At 44.2% G+C, this 19,295-nt stretch overlaps 2 protein-coding genes across 2 annotated transcripts in view; one reads left to right on the top strand and one right to left on the bottom strand.

The window, feature by feature from the left end:
• The window catches only part of LOC124666237 (probable LRR receptor-like serine/threonine-protein kinase At1g06840), a 41,708-nt gene extending 39,753 nt beyond the window's left edge, over positions 1-1,955 (top strand). Inside the window, exons 15-19 of the mRNA XM_047203584.1 lie at positions 46-332; positions 532-583; positions 814-1,064; positions 1,182-1,316; positions 1,498-1,955. Of these exons, the coding sequence (XP_047059540.1) occupies positions 46-332; positions 532-583; positions 814-1,064; positions 1,182-1,316; positions 1,498-1,857 (1,085 nt within the window). The 3' untranslated portion in view covers positions 1,858-1,955. The remainder of the gene's footprint in view (positions 1-45; positions 333-531; positions 584-813; positions 1,065-1,181; positions 1,317-1,497) is intronic.
• A 6,839-nt stretch (positions 1,956-8,794) lies between these two features.
• LOC124661830 (WUSCHEL-related homeobox 8-like) lies at positions 8,795-12,892 on the bottom strand. Its single transcript, XM_047199717.1, has 3 exons — positions 11,917-12,892; positions 9,395-9,913; positions 8,795-9,221 (listed from the first exon to the last, which is right to left on the bottom strand). Exons 1-3 carry the CDS (start codon positions 12,119-12,121, stop codon positions 9,136-9,138), a joined length of 810 nt encoding a protein of 269 aa, XP_047055673.1. The 5' UTR covers positions 12,122-12,892; the 3' UTR covers positions 8,795-9,135.
• Positions 12,893-19,295: the final 6,403 nt, after the last annotated feature.

Here is a 19,295-nt window from a genome sequence, read left to right as displayed (position 1 = left end):
CATTACATTCAAACCACAATGTCTGAACAAGTAGATTATTTGCAGTACTATCGAGGTTTTCTGTCAAGGTTGATGGTGTGAGATGCTTCACATTTGAAGAAATGGCTAGAGCAAGCAATGCTTTCGATGATTCAGCTGAAGTTGGTCAGGGAGGTTATGGAAAAGTATATAAAGGAAAACTAGCTGATGGAACAGTCGTTGCAATCAAACGAGCACATGAAGATTCTCTGCAAGGTTCAAAGGAATTTTGCACAGAAATAGAACTGCTGTCAAGATTGCATCATCGTAATTTGGTATCCTTGATTGGCTATTGTGATGAACAGTGTGAACAGGTGTGTATCTCAGTTTTCGAATCAAATACATATATATTGCTGAAATTACTCCACAACCCTTTACACATTATGTAAGAATCAGAAAAATATATTGGGAATTTCGTACTAAATATGCTTAATTATGTTAGTTCTCCTGTCACCTCAGAAAAATATGTGCAGACTGCAGGATTTGCTGCTCATAGAGAATTGTGTTTTGCAGATGTTGGTGTATGAATTCATGCCAAATGGCACCCTACGTGATCATCTTTCTGGTGAGTAAGCGGCAAGTTCTCACACGTTTAAGTTTTTCTAGTTTCTTATCACCTGATATAGCCATGTCTTTCACATTAGTATTTTTTTTTCTAGAACTATTTAGTGTGTTTAGAAGTATTGCATGTTGGCATATTATGTGCTTTTATTTGATAACTGAAAATTCTAAATGGACAATTCTTAAACTTGTGTTGGATGTCAAGCACCTAATCTAATGTAACACTTTTTTCAGTAATTTCTAAAAGACCTCTAAACTTTGGTCAGAGGCTACATATTGCACTGGGCGCTGCGAAGGGAATCCTCTATCTACACACCGAGGCAGATCCTCCTATATTCCACCGTGATGTTAAGGCCACCAACATTCTACTGGACTCCAAGTTTGTCGCGAAGGTGGCTGACTTTGGTCTTTCAAAGCTTGCTCCGGTCCCAGATGTTGAAGGAACATTGCCAGCCCATATCTCTACCATTGTTAGGGGCACTCCAGTATGTCTCATCACACCTAGTAATCGAACACTTTTTGCAGAAAATAGTTGAGCCTTACTTATATTTAACTTGCATGGAAGCTTTGTTGACAATATCTATCCTGTTTCCTTTTGGCAGGGGTATCTCGATCCAGAGTACATCCTAACTCATAAATTAACCGAAAAAAGTGATGTTTATAGCCTTGGTGTTGTGCTTCTTGAACTGTTGACCGGGATGAAACCAATCCAGTTCGGAAAAAACATCGTTAGAGAGGTACAGAGATTACCATCCCTGTACTGTACCTAATGTACGGTTTAATTAAGTGTTTTCAGATAACAAGTAGCGTACGCAGTATTATTTTTGAACTTTTGAAACTTCTTTGACCATTCAGTAAGAGTATCAGTAATTCAGTAGGATTTTACCAGTGACCTACATAATGTGTTTCTTGCTGTAGGTAAAGTCAGCTTACCGTTCCGGAGACATTGCTGGAATCCTCGACAGCCGAATGTCCTCGTGCCCTCCAGAATGCGCCACGAGGTTCCTCTTGCTGGCCTTGAAGTGCTGCCAGGACGAGACCCATGCAAGGCCTTATATGGCCGAGATCGTTAGGGAGCTCGATGGCATCCGGAGTGTGTTGCCGGAAGAGGATCTCTTCTCCGTGAACTCCATAATTACAGGCTCCTCGGTCACATTGGCTAATTCTGCACCGGACTCCCAGGCAGCGACCACCAGGGAACTCTTCAACTCATTACAGGCCTCCAGTAGCGGGCAGGCCTATAGCGGCATCCTTTCTGGGACATTGTCTCCTCGTTAGCATCACGGCTAGTGTTTTTTGAGTTGTAAATGGGTGTAGATAGTAGGCATGCCAGCAGTTCTTAACATGGAATGGGTGTTGATGTTTTATGTTGCAGATCCGGGTGTTAACTACTACTGGTGGATGTAGTAGACCATTGATAGACACTGTTTTATATCTTTGAACATCTACCTGGGCTGAAAATTAATTTCTCGAAAAGTGAGGTTTGCTGTTTTGGAAATGCTTCTGCCAATGTATAGTTGGGGACAGTAACAAAAACAAGACCATGTGTCAAAGATTCCCACTTCTGTAGGATTTGATATTCTGCCAAAATGTTATGGTGGTTAGAGTTTTTGCTCAAGATTTTAATTGCAGTAGTAGATGTCTTAGAACTGAAGCTTCATTAATGTGGGATAAGCTCGTAGATATGTGTAGTCAGATTATCTTGACTGAAGAGGCTGACAAGGTTAGATGGATTCTGATTAAGTCTGGTGATTTCTCTCCCGTATAAAATGATTTGGAGAGTGGTGCCTACCTCTTAAAATCCAGGATTTTATTTGGTTACTAGTGAAGAATCAGAGTTCTTACACTTGAGAACCTGATTAAGAAAGGGTGTAAGTGTTCTGAGCTTTGTGAGTTTCTGGTGACAAAGACAATCTATATCATTTATTATTTTCCTGCTCTTTTGCCAAATATATGTGGAATGTAGCTGGATGTGTTCTGGGGGTGAAAGAAATGCCTGGATCGATGCTTAATTTATGCAAAAACTGGAAACCCAAATACTCTGGCAGAGATAAGGTGGTTATAATGTTAGGTTTAGCTGGCTAACTGTGGTCTGGTTGGAAAACAAGGACCAATGCATGTTTTCAAGGAGTTGTTCCTAATTAGTGATGCAAGTGGTTCATCATTAGGATACCCTTTACCCTTTTGTCTAAAAATGAATTAACTTTTGTCCATAACATCATCAAGTTAGTTCATTTTTTGGACTAAAGAGGGTAGAGGTCTAACGAAGGACGACCACTTGCATCTATATTCCTAATCTACACTACTTAAAAAGAACGAAGGTGTTCCTTATTCTGCCCACCTTTGCAACGTCACCTCGTTCCACCTATCGGCAACATGGGCCGCACCAAAATGGGCTGCCCCAGAAACATCGCAGTCAATCTCGCTCCAGAATCAATCCCTACGTCGCTCGCCTTCCCCACCCACGACAACACAAACGCCGCCCCTCCCATTTGCATGCCGCCGCCGGCTCCGGCTACCTCATCCATCGCGCCGCATACACCATCACTCTCCGTGCCGTCTACGGCAGTCCCCGCCATGGTATCTCCGCCGCGCCCTCCATGGCCCGGGCCATCTCGAGCTCCGTTGCGGCGCGGCGCCACGCTGAACTGTCGATTCAGCCTGCACATACGACCAGGGTGGCCTCAACCCTCGCCCGCGCCGGACCACGCGTGCGCCCGCTAGCCCTTCATCTCGTCCGCACTTCAACACCGCCGTACTCATCCAAGCCGGGAACCAGGGATCCGCTTCCCATGCCGGATCACCTCTTCATCGGGAGTCCTAGACTAGGCAGGAAGGAGAGACGGCGAAGGATTCAGTCCATCTCGAGGTCCAGCCCGAGCATGACTTTCTCCTCCAGCTAGATGTGGATCTGTTTCTTATCTCATCCTTTGTTTTCTGGTTTTGCTCCAGGTTGCCTTGAGGTTCTCCTTCCCCTCTCTGATGCGGTCCTTCGTTCTCACGGCTGCCGCACTAGGGACGACAACGCGGGGGCGATTGAAGGTGGTGGTGGCATACATCAAGTCTGATGCTACAGACAATGAGCTTGTAACCATCTGCGCTGTCAAACTCAAGCTGGTCCTTTCTCATGTGATGTCCGCCCCTAGCTTCGCTGGTAATAATCCCCCTACCTCTTGGTGGCAATGTTCAATATTGTCTCGTCTCCAACGACCGGTCACTACTCCAATTCACCATATTAATTGATATGGTTATTCTTCTAACGTGTTTACTAGGTGAAGCTTCGAGCTGTTGTATTAGTAAATTGGAATGTTGCCAAATTGAGCTAGATTAATATTTCTGAAATATTACCATAACTTATATAGATGAGATGTACAGAGATTTAAGTTTTGATATTGGAATTTTTTATTTGATGTGAATATTGTCTCCCTCTTTGATTCTAATCTGAATTAAGTGTGAGATGGGTTTGGTGAATTTTATTTAATGGAATTGCAACCGAGCCAAGAATTGGGTAGCTGAAAATTATGCTATAGTCAGAACAACTGAAAATATGGTGTTTTTTCCGTGCTTGCCCATTGCTTCATTCTGGTGATCCGTCCAGGTTTACTTGTTTCTAGATCCATGACAACTGCATACTATTTTTTATTTCTACTTCAGTTTGGATGCTCATGCTAGATAGAGCAGCGTCTGGGAATGGGGCATCGTGAGCACTGTCTCCCTGGAGAACAAAAAAAGAAAGAGAACGGCTACCGCACGATATGGTACTATGCAAGCGTCGGTTCTCTGTCCCTTTGATTAAAATGCCTAGGTCCGTGATTTCTTGCCTAATTACCTGTTTTTGACCCAACTAACATATTGCTAATTTTACTCTTTGTGTTTTCAGCTGTTTTACTGGTTGTACATCCATCTATTGAGGGATTATACATAGCTTCATACTTTTGTGCTTCTGACATCCTTGGTAAGATGCCAGAACCATTTGGAATAGGTAAACTTGGAAGAAACGGTTGATTTATTTTTGTGTTCTCATTTCTTAAAATGCATCACTTTATGCACTCAATATTGTTAACTTGAAAAAAAAATCAGCTGAAATAAAATTATGTTGTACCACCAAGAAACTCTCTTATTCAACGCAATAATGCTTTTAAAATGATCTATTTGCAAAATAAAACCATGTCACCCACAACGTATATGTCACGTGCCGATCAAAGGTGCTTTCTCCTCAAAATCATGGTTGGCAATCCGTGATTATTATGTCAAATCCAGGACTCGTTAACACCTATAGTCCCTCTTTGTATACGACTCTCTTGCCTAACCATGCACGGGGGGGGGAGTGAATTATGCCTGGCACGGCGGTGAAAGAGGAGGCGTAGGACACGCACCACGACAGCACAGCCAACCATGCGTGGCAGCAGCCGAATGATCGATTGAGAAATCAGGAGAATAACGATATGAGGTTGGGACGTTGGGTTACCGGGGTAAGGGGCTGGGTTGGGCTTCTGCCCATAAATTCCAAAGCTTCTGGATGAAGGAAACATCGAAGTGGAGGAAACATCGAAGTGGATGAAATTGACATAGGGAGAAGAAGGTAAGATATGTTACTAATTTCGGTTATGTTCCTTTATTGTTTTCTTGTGCGTGACAGCGTCTATGAATTTACCTAGCTTGAAAGAAAAATTTGTTATGTCTGAAGTTTGGCAACCCTACATCATTTGTCGACTTAATTTCATCCATATGGTTAGCCAGAAATATTACTATATCTTGTCACATTCTAAACCTGCTAGGACATTGATACCTTCGCTGTTACATAATCTAACAGGGGGTATTTATTTCAAGTATGGAAGGAGGAACCACACCCACAGTTAGTCAGAGATGCTAGCTGTGGGTGCAATTTCGATATAGTAGCGAGAAAAAAGCTCAATACGGCTTCTTTGTAGTGTGTAGTAGAATGCATCATACGAGTACCACTCCCTCTACGCCTAATTTGAGTGCGACAATGTTGGCCTCAAGACATTTTCCAAGTAAGTACATTGTTGAGTGCGATAATGTTGGCCTCAAGACATTTTCCAAGTAAATACATTGTTATGTCTGTCCAAAATTACCAAAGATAGCCGTATTGTGAAGTCAATATTTTCTGAAATGTGTTTGTTTCTTTTCGCCAGGTTATCTAAGTAATCAAGCGAAGAGGAAAGGGAGCACACCGAGAAGCTAATGGAGTACCAGGTATCATTGAATTCCTTGGCCCTTTACTTGATGTAGCATTGTGCCACGAGTGCTAGCTAGAAACTGACCAAATAATAATGTCATCTTCTTGTCTCATAAACTTTATTGAGGTTGAGGTATACGAGGTTTATGTGTGTATGAGGTTTATGTGTGGATCACACTAATGTTTCAATGCTACTTCTCGTTACTCAAATTCATAGAGGTAAGGAGCCATTTTATTTCCAACGGAATTATCAATAGTACCGCTTTCCATTAGCATAGAAATAAACTTACTAGATGATCCGCTTGCGCCCCGGCGCAAAGTCAAAAGCGAGATGTAGTGTAACTACAAATTTTATTCATTGTCTTATATACGATTGATATTTTTGGTTTTAAACAGTTAGGTTCATGATAGCCCCCGTTATCTGCCCATATCATAGATTCCAACATAGGCCTCAACGGTAGGTATGTTGCCTTTACAGGAATCTGTGGCAACTTCCTCTTCATTTAAAACTGAAATAACTTGACTTCGAAACCGGTCACACTAAAAAAAGGATCAGTTATGGTACTAACTTTTTTTAGATGTTATATGATACTAAACTCACATTAACAACTATAAAGAAACAGAATTCTGAATCAATGTGCTATTTTATCTAGGGTATGCTAACCTGTGAGAGAGCAGTAATTGATATTTTATTCGAAGGCCCTGACAGTCTATATTAATTTTCTTCCAGCTCTTCAGACATCTAAGGTACGGAGTACTAAAAATAAGATTGCTTTTAATTTTCATGGATTCAAAGGTAATATGTCTAGATGAGGAAAAAAAACATCAATACAGTAATACAAACATATAGACGAAGATAATAAACTGAAGCAAAAAAGCAGGACCGTATCATAATTCTGTCGGAGCAATGTAATAGGGGAAACACAAATTTCCTGGCAGACATTACATAGACAGATTTAGTGCTAATGTTACATGGCGTTGACAACAACTAAGGCCTAAGGGATAGTAAACATTGAAATAAAACGAGACTATTAATTATACAGATAAAGATAATAATACCAAAGTATAGATTCTAATTTGTCTTGAGGTACGCTGGCTTATAATTTTCCTTGACGTAGACTCGCTTAAAGTTATCAGTCCCCCTAATTTTAACAACCATTTAAAGTATATAGGACTTATCTTCCATACTCATTTCTCAATATGAACAACACGTCGGTGGCCTTTACATATTTCACAGCTAGCCTTCTTTGAGTTTCAGCAAGTGTCTGTATATAAGAATCAAGGGCCGAGTGCCATAAGTAAAGCTCACACATAATAATATGTCACAACCCTGCACGTGTGGTGGTGGCTAAATGCTAATAGATCTGTAAATCAAGTAAACCAGCATGATAATAAATTCTACATGATTGACAGAAAATCGAGTAAGCTGTAATAACAGATTTTGTGAACTGGCATTTTTTTTCTAGATATGTTTATAAAAGAAAAACAATAGTTGAGTCGTGGTTACCTTAAGCCATTCAGAAAGATCGTGTTCCACATCCGCGACAGGAACAACATCCTTCTCAGTAGGAAATTTAGAAGCCATTATTATTACAATAATAAGTCAAGAAGGTGCATCATCTTTTCTCTCGATCATGTCATGACTCTTGTGCATCCTTTACTATCTCCCATGTTTTAGCATTCAGGTGGTGAATAGCTGGCTTTGAGGAACCGGCAGGCTGCGCAGATATTTCAGTACCAGTTAGTACCATTTTCCTCGTGTTCCGGACAACTAACACAAGGCATAATAATATGCATACCCATCGAGTGTAAGCTGTTTTCTCCAAGAGTTGACTCCAGCAATGTTTGATACATCATACCTGCTATATATTATTTACTGATGAATGCAAGAGTTTGACAGATGCAACCACTAACATGAATAAGCAAACCAACAGTACGTAAGTAAATTCCGTATGAAGACATTATGAAAAGACTTAGTCCAACAGATGGATGAACAATCTAGAAGTAATAATGCATATTAACTGATTGCTAAGAGGGCATACATGTACATCGGTTTCTTGTTTGAATTTAGTATAATGTTTTCTTATTAGAGGCTGATACAATGTTGATTGACATATACTTTTCTTCTTCAAACCATGTAGGAGAAATGCATATATGCATTAAGAAGAGAAGAACGACATAAGAATGACGAAGTACATGGGACGGTAGAAAAACTGAATTGATTGACATATATAGTGACAAGAAAGCATCAACATCATTGAAGATTTGCTAAGCCCCTTTTGTATGTTTGACACAAAAAGCTATGATTCAGGGTTGTCTTTGGATATTTATGAATATGAAAGTGTTGTTTGGACTAATCATAAAAGGAGTATTCCTTCAGTTATACCTATACTTGCAGTACCTATGTTTTGTGAGACAATAATACATTCAAAATGAAAGATTATTGAGTTATGACTCAATGTTAGCGACTTACTGCGAAAGAGTAATAAGAAGAGGTAGAACTTGAACCACACAGATGTATACCAATGTTGCCTTGTTATTGGTGCTGTAGTATATTATCATATCCTTGACTTGTTTTGAATTTTCAGAGTGAGTTATGAATTATATATATGCATTGAGAAATAAAATTTAAGGACCCGTGATAACGTACGGGCATTTATACTAGTGATACTACTAATGTTGCTTTCTCAATGTGTTGATTCTTTCTTCAAAAACGAAGAAATTTGGCAATTCTTCAGAACGGTGTGGTGCAAAAGCTTCTTCAACTGTCTAAAAGGTTGAAGTGTGTGGCAAAAGAAATGTTTGGAAGAACACATGGCTGGGCTCCTGTGAAGCTGATTGGCAACGAAAAAGCAGCAAAGTTGTAATGCCATGGCCCCATCAAAATAATTTGATAGACACTGTTGACAAGTGAAATTGATGAACGCTAACTAAATCTTTATAAGCACGATTGGCTGGAAACCTTGTGGATTCATCTCTGGTTTCAACTCAAGTGAGTGTCACTTGTGGGTAAATAAAACAGCGTTAGTTCTGACGGTTAAAGTGACACGGAAACGAATATAAAACCAGCCTACCATTTTAGGGTACAAATTCAAACCGTGAGACTGATCACCATCGCTTGAAGAATATGTAGCCTAAGGACAAACACTATATATTAGCTTCTCAAAACTATTTCCATGAGAAAACACATTTCACTCAAGCTAGTTACTCAACTGAGGAGGTCAACAAGACCGTGATAACCAACACATAGATGCTACTACCGACGCAAATTTCTCACTTCATGTGAGCAAAACAAGCGCATGTTGAAAACTTTCACTTTTTTTTACAGGGACACCGTGTCATTCAGATTCACCATGTCATCCGTACATGTCAAAGCTTCCACCCTGCCGGAGCTGGGAGAAGCTCCCGGAGGTCTCCGCCTTCCCCAAGAGCTGGTCCATTCCTACACATATCAACCAATATCAGATTCACTGGCTTCTATGAAAATTTATGTTGTATTTCTTCTGTTCTAAAATATAAGACGTTTTGGTAGGGTAAAATAGCTTACCAAAACATTTTATATTTTGGGACGGAGGTAGTACTATACAGTGAAGAGATGGTATTTGTTGAACATACTTGGGTTCGACATGATGGTCTGGTAGAAGGACATCTGGCCCAAACTGCCTGACGACCTCGAGCTATTGTCATTGGTAGATCCATACATGGTGCCATGCTCATGCCCTGTGTCGAAGTGATGATGCATCTCTGAGAATCTTTCAGGATTGTGAGACCTCGCAGCCATGGTCTGCTGCGGTGGCTCATCTGATTTAGGCTTCTTCTCAGTTGGGGAATCCTCGTCTGCCTCAGCTTCAGATTCACCGTTATTTGGTAGAGAAGCTGCCTGCTTCCGCTTCGACCTTGCACGTCTGTTCTGGAACCAGTTGTAGACATTAGTCTCTGAGATCTGGCCGTGCTGTGAGAGCTCCGCTGTAATATCTTTGATCTTTTGCTTGCTTGGTGTTCCATTTCCTTGGTCAAAAATGCTCTCAAGGATCTGCAGCTGCATCTGGGTTGGTGTCCATCGCTGCCTCGCTGTGATCTTGTGGCCTCCATGAACCATTAGAGGATCACAATACAAATTACCAAGCCTCATACCTGTCAAAAATGAAATATCAGCTGACTACAAAAGGAGCTGACTGTTCTGTCAACAAAAGATACAGTAGAATAGACCAAGAGAAAATTTGAGAAGGCTCGGCAAACTATGTTTTAAGAACCTATCCAGACTAGCAGGTCTGTGTTTTGGGAGCATACCATAAAAGCACAATTTTTTTAGCGGTATTAGATGAATAATTTTTTAAGAAAATCCTAGGAAGATGAAAAAAACCGGTAAGGCCATTAGGTTATCAGGAGAAATCAACGTAATTCTATATCAATAAGTTCACACAAATTGCTAATTGAAAGAACATGCTCAAGTTTTGAAGAGGAAAGTTAGTTGATATGAAGTAGTATTAACTAATGTTCCACTACGAAATGGACAAGGGTGCAAATTATACGTGATTGATAAAAAAATTATTAGAATGGGAGAATAAGAAATAGAGTTTTGACCCAGTAGAAATATAATCAGACAAATAACATGCTATGAGGTTCCTGCATGTCAAGCTTATATTCCACAGAATAGCAGAAAATTGTGGAGCAATAGGGGAGCACATGGGAACATGGCAACAGCATAGCAATCGGTCCCACGTGGCAATCTTGTGTCACTACATATGCATCATTGGCTCTATTTCATTTATTTGCAACGTTCGAGCTCCAATCTAGATCATAAGATAATGCCCCCACTATTAAAACTTAACACATAGACTGCCCACGCCCCATGGTGATTGATCATACAGTGTTTGTACAGCGTAAGATAAATAACAAGGTCATACCCATGAATATGACCTGGACCAAACAAATTAGAAGATTCCAAAATATGGACTACATTAAGTGAGATACTTCCAAAGCGTAGTGTGGGCCCAACCTATTGGCAACTTCCTAACAAGTCATCAAATTGATGATCTGGCCCTTTCTCGTATTTTCTATGGTAGTATTCAGTTCACCTCACAAGGAACATGGTAATAACAAATACATGGTTGCAGGTAGTAAGGTTTTGCGGCGATCTGTGTGGTAAATCCTGCAGTGATTACAGTAAGAGAATTTAATTCTATTTTTTCTGGAATACTGTGTGATAGCAGCAAGAGGAGCGAGGGAAACCTGATATCCATGCCCACCCTCTCCAGTTTCCACTGCTAGTCTAAATTTGGAAGTTTTGTTCTTAGCCGTTTTTAGTCTTCTTTATTGGTAGTTTTTTGTTTGTTTGCAGGGTTTTGTGGTTAGGCTTTTGCTCTTGTTAATGCCATTTCAGTTTTTTCTTCCAATTCAACAATGCTTGTTTTGACGCTTGTTCGAGAGGGAGAAAAAAAGGGTTGTAGCCACAAACTCCAACCAATTGAGTGTTTGCTTGCAAGTTATAACTCAGGTTAGTGATGCAGTGCTTTCACTGGCCTAACAACACAATCTCTGAAATGTCCCATTACACTAATCAGGAGGTTGTCAGTTACTATTACGAAGAGTTATGAGCATGCTAAACAAAGAAGAAACATTAACAGGACCCTGCATAATTAATGACAGAAAATGACATGCCATAAAGCAAAATCTTACTGCCCGTCCCCTGCATTATCATTGCAATCATCAACCTTTAAAAGCTAATCCCAAAGGATGATGCATACTACCATCTGCTGCCATGAACAGAGTAAATTAGTCAAATGGTATTTTCACCAGTTCATCACCAGTCAAAAACAAAAGACTGAACGTTGTATTAGCATGGACAAGAACAGCAATAGAAATGTGGACAAGAACAGCAATGAAATGTGTGGGGTTTGGTCATGCATTAAGTGACAAAAACTAAATCGTAAAGTAGTTAAATTATATTAACTCTAACTCTACAGATAGCGCTAGTGCTTTTACAGATCCGACAGTAACCCGTAACATCTGAATTTATTGTTCACAAAGAAACAAGGCCGCGTCCTTGTGATTAAAGAAAGAGAGACTTTTCCACCCTTTACGCAGAAAGAAAGAGCAAACCGAACCCTCAATGTGAAGCATGTGCCTAGAGATACCTGCAATGGAGTCCTGGTGCGCGGTGAGTGCGCGGTGCATCTCGACGAGCTGCTCGCAGATGGTGGCGTAGATGGAGATCTGCTTGCGGAGGACCTCCATCTGCTCGTCCGTCATCACCTTGACGTACCCCAGCGCCTCCCCCGCGCCGCCCGTCTCGTCCGCCGGCGCAGCGGCGGCGGCGGAGCTTGCCTTGTCCCACTCCATGGCTCCCCGCTGACCACCACTGCAGGAGCGCACAGAAATCTTGGAAAGGAGGCGCCCCCAACTTTATGGAATTTGGATGGGCCGCTGCGAAGACGGAAGGGAATCCGTTGAGCGGATCGTGATTCCCGGCGGAGGCGGGGTAGTGGGGATTATCGGCTGGACGCGGCCCGGATGGGAAGTAGTAGGAGAAAATCACGGCAGCTCCCAAATTTCATTTCTTTCCCCTCGTTTCGGCGCGCGCGTAAGTAGGATCGTGATTGCCGCGCGAGAACTGCGAGTGGAAGAGAAGCGAGACTGCAGGAGCAGAAAGAAGAGATGCTTTTTCTCTGGGACTTGGAAGTGAAAGAAGAAACAGAACAAAACAAAAAGCTGACAGCTCGTGCCACTGCCCAAGAACGCAGCAGCTTTGGGTCGGAAAGCTCGGAACGCCTGGCTCTCTCCCTGGCTAGTTGCCTGTCTGGGAAGTGCTCACTGCTCACTCACTGAGCTCCCGGAGAGCTCGCCGTGCTGCTTCTGACTGGGAGAATGCCATGCGCGGCTGAAATTTCTTCTGGATAGTTTCTTGGTCAAGGGCTCGAGGCAATATGCAGGAGGAGGGAAGGACGACTGATTTCAAACGAACTATGATGGACGGAATCGAGCGTGTTGATCTGCGACAAGGAGGGAGCTAGAGGAGGAGTAGAAGGGAAGTGTGGAGTGCGTAAAGGGAGGGGAAGAATGATGATGGCGTGGGCATGTGAGGGAGGGGCGAAAGGTGAAGACGACTCCACTGATGTGAGTACTGTTGCTTGTCTCGCTCGCCTCGACTTCGCCAGGGTACCGAGTATACAATGCGTAGATGTATACTGGTATTATTATACGAGTGGTATTTATTGATTTGATAGCGCCGGCCTGCAGGGGCGTAGGTTAGGCCGAATTGCCTGCAGAACTCTACGTGTCGAGTTAAAATGCAGAGCCCACCGCACTGTATTCGTCAACGCTCTGGGGAGGAATATAGTCGTGTGCACCGGCACCGTCATAGAGCGCATGACCACGCTCGTACGTACGTGGAACGCGGTGTAGATATTTCTCATGTCTTCAGAAAAAAGGTAAATCGCTTTTCCAGAGTCTATTTGGTGGGGATTTTCAACATATGCCAATATTAAGGGAACTGGATCCTCTGACTTGTAGAAGGAAAGTTAGACAAGCTACAGGTCCCTAACTTTGCTTCTTCAAAACCATTTGATTAAGGCTAAAATAACTGAAAAACATTTCATAATAATTTTTTTGGCCATGTATTTAGATTAATTACATACGTACACAACTTATGGTATAATAAAACTTAGTTTAATTTTTTATGACTACAGTAATTACCTATAGTAATTAATTAGTGTATATAATAGGGTACTAATACTTCAATTCCCTGACTTTGCTTCGTTGTTTTTCCTGACTTGCCTTCTGAACATTAGAGGAGCCAGTTCCAATATTAAGGTGATAGTATCAACTTACATGCGACCTCTGCAACAACACGATGTCAAGAGCAAGTTAAGACATTCAGTTTTGCACACAACCAAATTATTAAATAGAAAATACGGAAATTCCGATGAATTGACCAGTGACTCACGAAGGAAAAAAAACCACAATCTCCGATCGTTGTGCTCATAGCAGTTATGCAGACGATTTAACATGAACATCGCCACATAAGCAAAATACGTGTTTGCGCAACACTTGCTACCAAGCCACATGTACATATGCCCCCATCGACCATCGTGCACTACCGAACCCGAGGTAAACAACACAAACGTCAAGAGCTAAATCCTTCACATTAGGTAGCTATTAAATCACCAAATCCACCATCATAGACACTATGCGACGGGTGCTACACCAATGCAGGGCACACCATGAGCCACATCGCACAACTCCTCAGTCGTCTAAAACACCTACACTATTGCGTCGGGGTGGCACGAAGCTAGATGGCCAAAGTCGCTTTCAACTCCACCATGACTTCTCGTGTAGGACCTTCATCATCATCGTCTCCATCTAGCATGACGGCGATTGTCAAAAGGTAGCAGGCTCTCTACTCACATAGAGATTGCAAGACATGCTAGAAGACGAGAAACACTGCATTTTGCCGGTAAGCCGGAACGATGTAAACCCGCCCCCAACATTGCTCACCTCGATGGGATATGTCTATAATAGCATTCCATTAATTTTCATATCATCATTTTGATCCGTGTATACCGTTAATTTGGGTTTTGAAACTAGACTCAAGTTGCTACGAACGTTCTTTTTGTCGTTCCAATTTTTGAATGACAACATATAATTGTTATAAAATTAATAATGAGCATATTTTTGACATTTAAATGTTATGTGAAGCTAAAGAGTGGGTACTCAAACGTTTACAACAAATATGATATGGTAACATGCCATGAAATTACTATGGGTGCAAGTCTTGCATTGGTGAATGACATTTAGGAGCATGTCAACCGTATCAATATGGGAGTTAAGTGTCATATAATATGGTAAGTAAAGGTGATAAATTTGGCAATCATAGGTGAAAAGGCCAAATAAAGAAAGCATACTTAAATTTGGCAACCATAAGTTAAACTATGATATAGTTTTGACATTTTTAACCTTTTTAAATATACTTAAAATGCATTTTAAATAAAGAAATCATATGCGCCTGAGAGAAAAAACATCCATGTCCCAAGAGTAATGCAATAGAGTGTAGTACTCCCTTCGTCTCATGAAGGTTGTCTGAATTTTTTTAAAATTTAAATGTATCTAGATGTTATTTACTATCTAGATATAACTAAATTCCGAAAAATCTCAAACCAACCTTTGTGGGATGGAGGGATTATATAGCAGTATCTATCGCATTGTATAAACACATCACGAAGGCGCTGTCTGTTGTACGGATTTGTGCCTTTTCTGATCATTTATATTCACTCTGTTTTAAAATAAGTGACACAATTTTATCTAGATATGGATGTATCCATACGTTCGTATCTAAACAAAGTTGATGAACCTGTCAAAGAGAGTAGCATTTTTTTCCAATCTTAATGTGTTGGGGGGATGACCCCCGGTATGCCAAAGGCATGCCAAACCGGATGGTTTGAGCCATCAAGATACCGGTTTAATGTTCGTACCGGAACTTAAAGATAAGAACTTAGCTAAGTGGAGCTAAGCCGGTATCCCCAAGAGGGGTATGCCGGAACCGGGAAAGAAGATACCGGGCTACCGGAAGAACGAGCAAGTCGGCAGGACTGGTCAAAGATTCTCTCCAGAGCTAGAAGACAAAGATGAGCTAAGCAAAGTAACTTTAGACGAAGGGCTGACGATAAAGAGAAGGATGACGGTCAAAGAAGCCGGAGGACGTCAGCATCCCAGATTAAAGAGGACTCCGGTGTCTTCTATGATTAAAGTAGCTTTGTAAAGTAGTTTGTCTAGTCAAAGATGCCATTAGGGTTTCTTGCCCTGTAAGCCACCTCTCCCCTATATAAGGAGAGGGGGCAGCCCTTCTTACGGCAGGCGCGCATGAACACGGAAGAACTTGTACCGAGAAACTTGTAGCCTGTTGAGATCAATAAAGATAATGATCTAGAGCGAGTTCTTCCTTATGTCTTTCTTCTTCAACCTCTAGCCTTGGCTAAGTTCTTGAGGAAACCATCCGGAAGTTCATCCCATCTAGTCACAAACCCTCCCCCGAATCCTCTTGCGTCCATTCGGCCCCAACTTAAGCCATCCTATGGCATCTGTCCGTTCACCACGACGACAGTTGGCGCCCACCGTGGGGCATGAAGTGGCGCATGCTGGAATACATATTCGGGCGGGCCTCCTCGAGTTCGCCGGCGAGCGGACAGTGTCTGCGCTCGTCCAGAGTTTCTACTCCATCGACTTCATCAACGACAACGCGGGCTGCTTCGCCAACGGCGGCATCTTCCCCAAGAACGGCCGCATCATCGAGTTCGGCAGCCACCGCGTCTACTTCGGCACCGTCCCCGTGCGCCGCGCCTCTCGCCGGTGTTGGTGGCACCGGACCCGCCAAGGTGGCTCGTGCAGGCCGTGCCGCCGGCGGCGTCGAGGTGATGATGGCCGGCGTAGCCGGCGCGGGCAAGGAGGCCGCGGACGAAGTTGCCGGTCGTGCGGCTGCGACCCGTGCGGCCAAGCCACCGCCGGAGCGCGACACCGGCGCGCCGGAGCGTCTTCCGCACCACCGGCAACACCTCTCCAAGCGGCGATGAACGTGCCGGCGACGCCCATCGCGCGTAACATCGACCCGGCAACGGCTCGGAGCGGAGCCGGAGGCGCAGCCGCCGAAGATACTCGAGAGCGGCAAGGACGTCGTCGGGCGCAGCGCGAGCTGAACCTAACCGTACGTGAGTATAACGCTGCCCACGGCTTTGCTTCTGTTAGCGCTCATGCTGCTAGGATACCGGAAAACCGGCTTAAAGCTCGCAATCTAGATCAGGATTTGCGTAAGGAAGTTCTTACCGGCAAGAGTACCTCTGCATCTTTTAGCATTGTAGAGAAACCTAAGTACAAGTAGTCCTGGATAAAACCATAAAAGCTGCTAAGGCTGTCCGTAGATCCGTGTGACTCGCTTACCGGAGAGGCTCGGCAAAGCAACAAGAGCGTGTCGAGAGCCGCTAGATACCGTAGAGCAGCAGAACGCCGAGCAACTGGCTAAGCCGAACAAGGCTATAGCCTCGAAATCCGCGCGTTCAACAAAGAATGCCGGAAGCAAGTCCCATGGGCAGGCCTCGTCCCCCATCCGGACAGAAGAAGAGAAAAAGAAGTGAACGCACGGCAGATGACTGTGTACGATCCGGTCCTTGCCGGTAAGCAACAAGCCGGGCAACACGATGCCGGTAGAAAAAGCCAAGGGGCAGAACGAGGCTACGCCAAGGAAGGCTATGCCGGAAACAATTATGCCGGTAGACACGAAACCGGGAAAAATTATCCGGCTGCAAGGGCAGCATATGATGATGAGGAGATGCCTCCACCAAGGTACCGGCAGGCAAGGGCCGCGGCACCAGAACGTTACGATGAAGCTGATTCAACAAGACTCACCGCTTACCGGAAACCTTTGGGAGAGCGGTTGGGAGAAAGAAACTTGCCGGAACGGGATGCGAGGCACCGTCTGGACAGAGTATACCTGTCGGAAATGATTGAGGCAGAGGGTCCTCCGGGTCCAAAGTGTTTTGGCCCAAGGATCATGAAAGAGCCACCACCAGTTCGCAACTTTCAGTTACCCCGTGACACCAAAACATACGATGGCACCACTAAGCCGGAGGACTGGCTCGCGGATTACGTGACCGCGGTATACGTTGCTGGTGGCGGAGGAGTCATAGCTGGAGGAGGAAACCGGCGTTGGGCCGTGAGAATTGTGCCGACGTTCCTAGTAGGACCGGCAAGAATCTGGCTGAACAACTTGCCGGAAGGAAGCATAAATGGCTGGTTGGACTTTGAGGAAGCTTTCGTGAGTAACTTCAGCAGCACCTACAGAAGGCCAAACAGGCCTCAGCAGCTCGCTTTATGCGTGCAGCGCCCGCAAGAAACAGATCGGGATTACCTGACCCGGTGGAATTCCACCAGAAACTCTTGTGAAGGAGTGATAGAAGCGCAGGCCATTGCTTGGTTTAGCCAAGGATGCCGGCGAGGTTCACCTTTGTGGAAAAGGCTACAGAGGAACATGCCAACAACGTTGGCAGAGATGATGCGTGTGGCGGAAAACTACGCGTTGGGAGACCCAATGCAACCGGCGATACAAGCTGAGCCGGAACAATCAAACCCGCCTCAACAGACAGCATCGGGACAACCGGAACAACAAAAGGAGGGAAGATTTCCCGGATCGAAGGTATGGTTCGCAGCAAGTTGCTGATGTGCAGGAAAACTCTGATGCCAGCGGCAGCCAGAGGCAAAGAACCGGATCGCAGCCATGGGCTGGTCCTAAGAAGCAAGTGGGTCGAAAAGAAACCCCGGGGCCGAAAAAGAACTGGCAAGAACCCGCAAAATACACCATGGAAGCGGCCATGGATCAACCTTGCCGGTGGCACACGCCGAATCCGGCTCACCCGTCGAACCACTTGACAAAAGATTGTACCTGGACCAAGTACTTGATGCAAAAGGGGCGGTAAAAGACACCCAAGGGCAAGGAGGCAATGCAATGATGCCACCACCGGACATACCGCGTCGCAGACAGCCTACCACCACCACCACCGCTTACCGGGGCAAACACTTTACCGGTACACCCTCAGCAAAACCGGCAGCAGTATCAGCAAGTCAATCAGGTGGGAGAAGGCTACGGTCAGCCACCTCCACCGACACCCTTGGGCCGGAATGTTTATAAGGACCCTGATGTGTGTTGTGTCGTGTTCGTAACCGAGCCGACAGACAAGCAAAGCCTGCGCCGTCGTTCCATGGAGGTGAACGCAGTGATGCCGGCAGTGCCAAAATACATGCCGTGGTCAGAGCGAGAACTCTCATGGTCATACCGGGATCACCCTAAAATCATGCCGAACCCGGGTGGCTACGCTCTCGTGGTGGACCCAATCATGAAGGGGCCCACGACTCGCGTCAAGTTCAGCAAGGTGCCGATAGACAATGGGAGCAGCATAAACATAATGTACAAGCACACCATGCATACGCTCGGGCATAACAGAAAACATGCTTCAGCCAACGCACACAACGTTCCATGGAATCGTTCCGGGTTTGTCCTGCGCACCGGTTGGAAAAGTCCGGGTGGATGTGTCGTTTGGAGGACGTGACAATTGCCGGGTTGAAAACCTTGAGTTTGAGGTGGTGGACTTAGATAGTCCGTACCATGCCTTGCTGGGGAGACCGGCTCTGGCGGCCTTCATGGCCTCGACCCACACAGCGTATCTCAAGATGAAGATGCCGGCACCTCGTGGACCTCTGACTGTGGTGGGAAACTACAAGATCTCACTGGAAACAGCATCTACCGGATTGAACCTAGCGGAATCACTGGTGATCGCAGAGGAAAAAAGAAGGATGCAAACCGCAGTTGCGCTGGCTCAGTCCTCACAGTTGAGCCTAGCTGCAATGAGTGCAAGTCTGAGCGCTCCGGCGTTCAAACCAACAAAAGAAACAAAGGACATCGTGCTGGACCCGGCTTTCCCTGAGCGTACCGTTCGTATCGGTGCCGGTCTCAGTGAGGCATAGGAAAGCGCGC

This window comes from Lolium rigidum, chromosome 6 (assembly GCF_022539505.1).
Source record: "Lolium rigidum isolate FL_2022 chromosome 6, APGP_CSIRO_Lrig_0.1, whole genome shotgun sequence".
Lineage (NCBI taxonomy): Eukaryota > Viridiplantae > Streptophyta > Magnoliopsida > Poales > Poaceae > Lolium > Lolium rigidum.
This window is presented reverse-complemented; position numbering and strand designations above follow the sequence as displayed.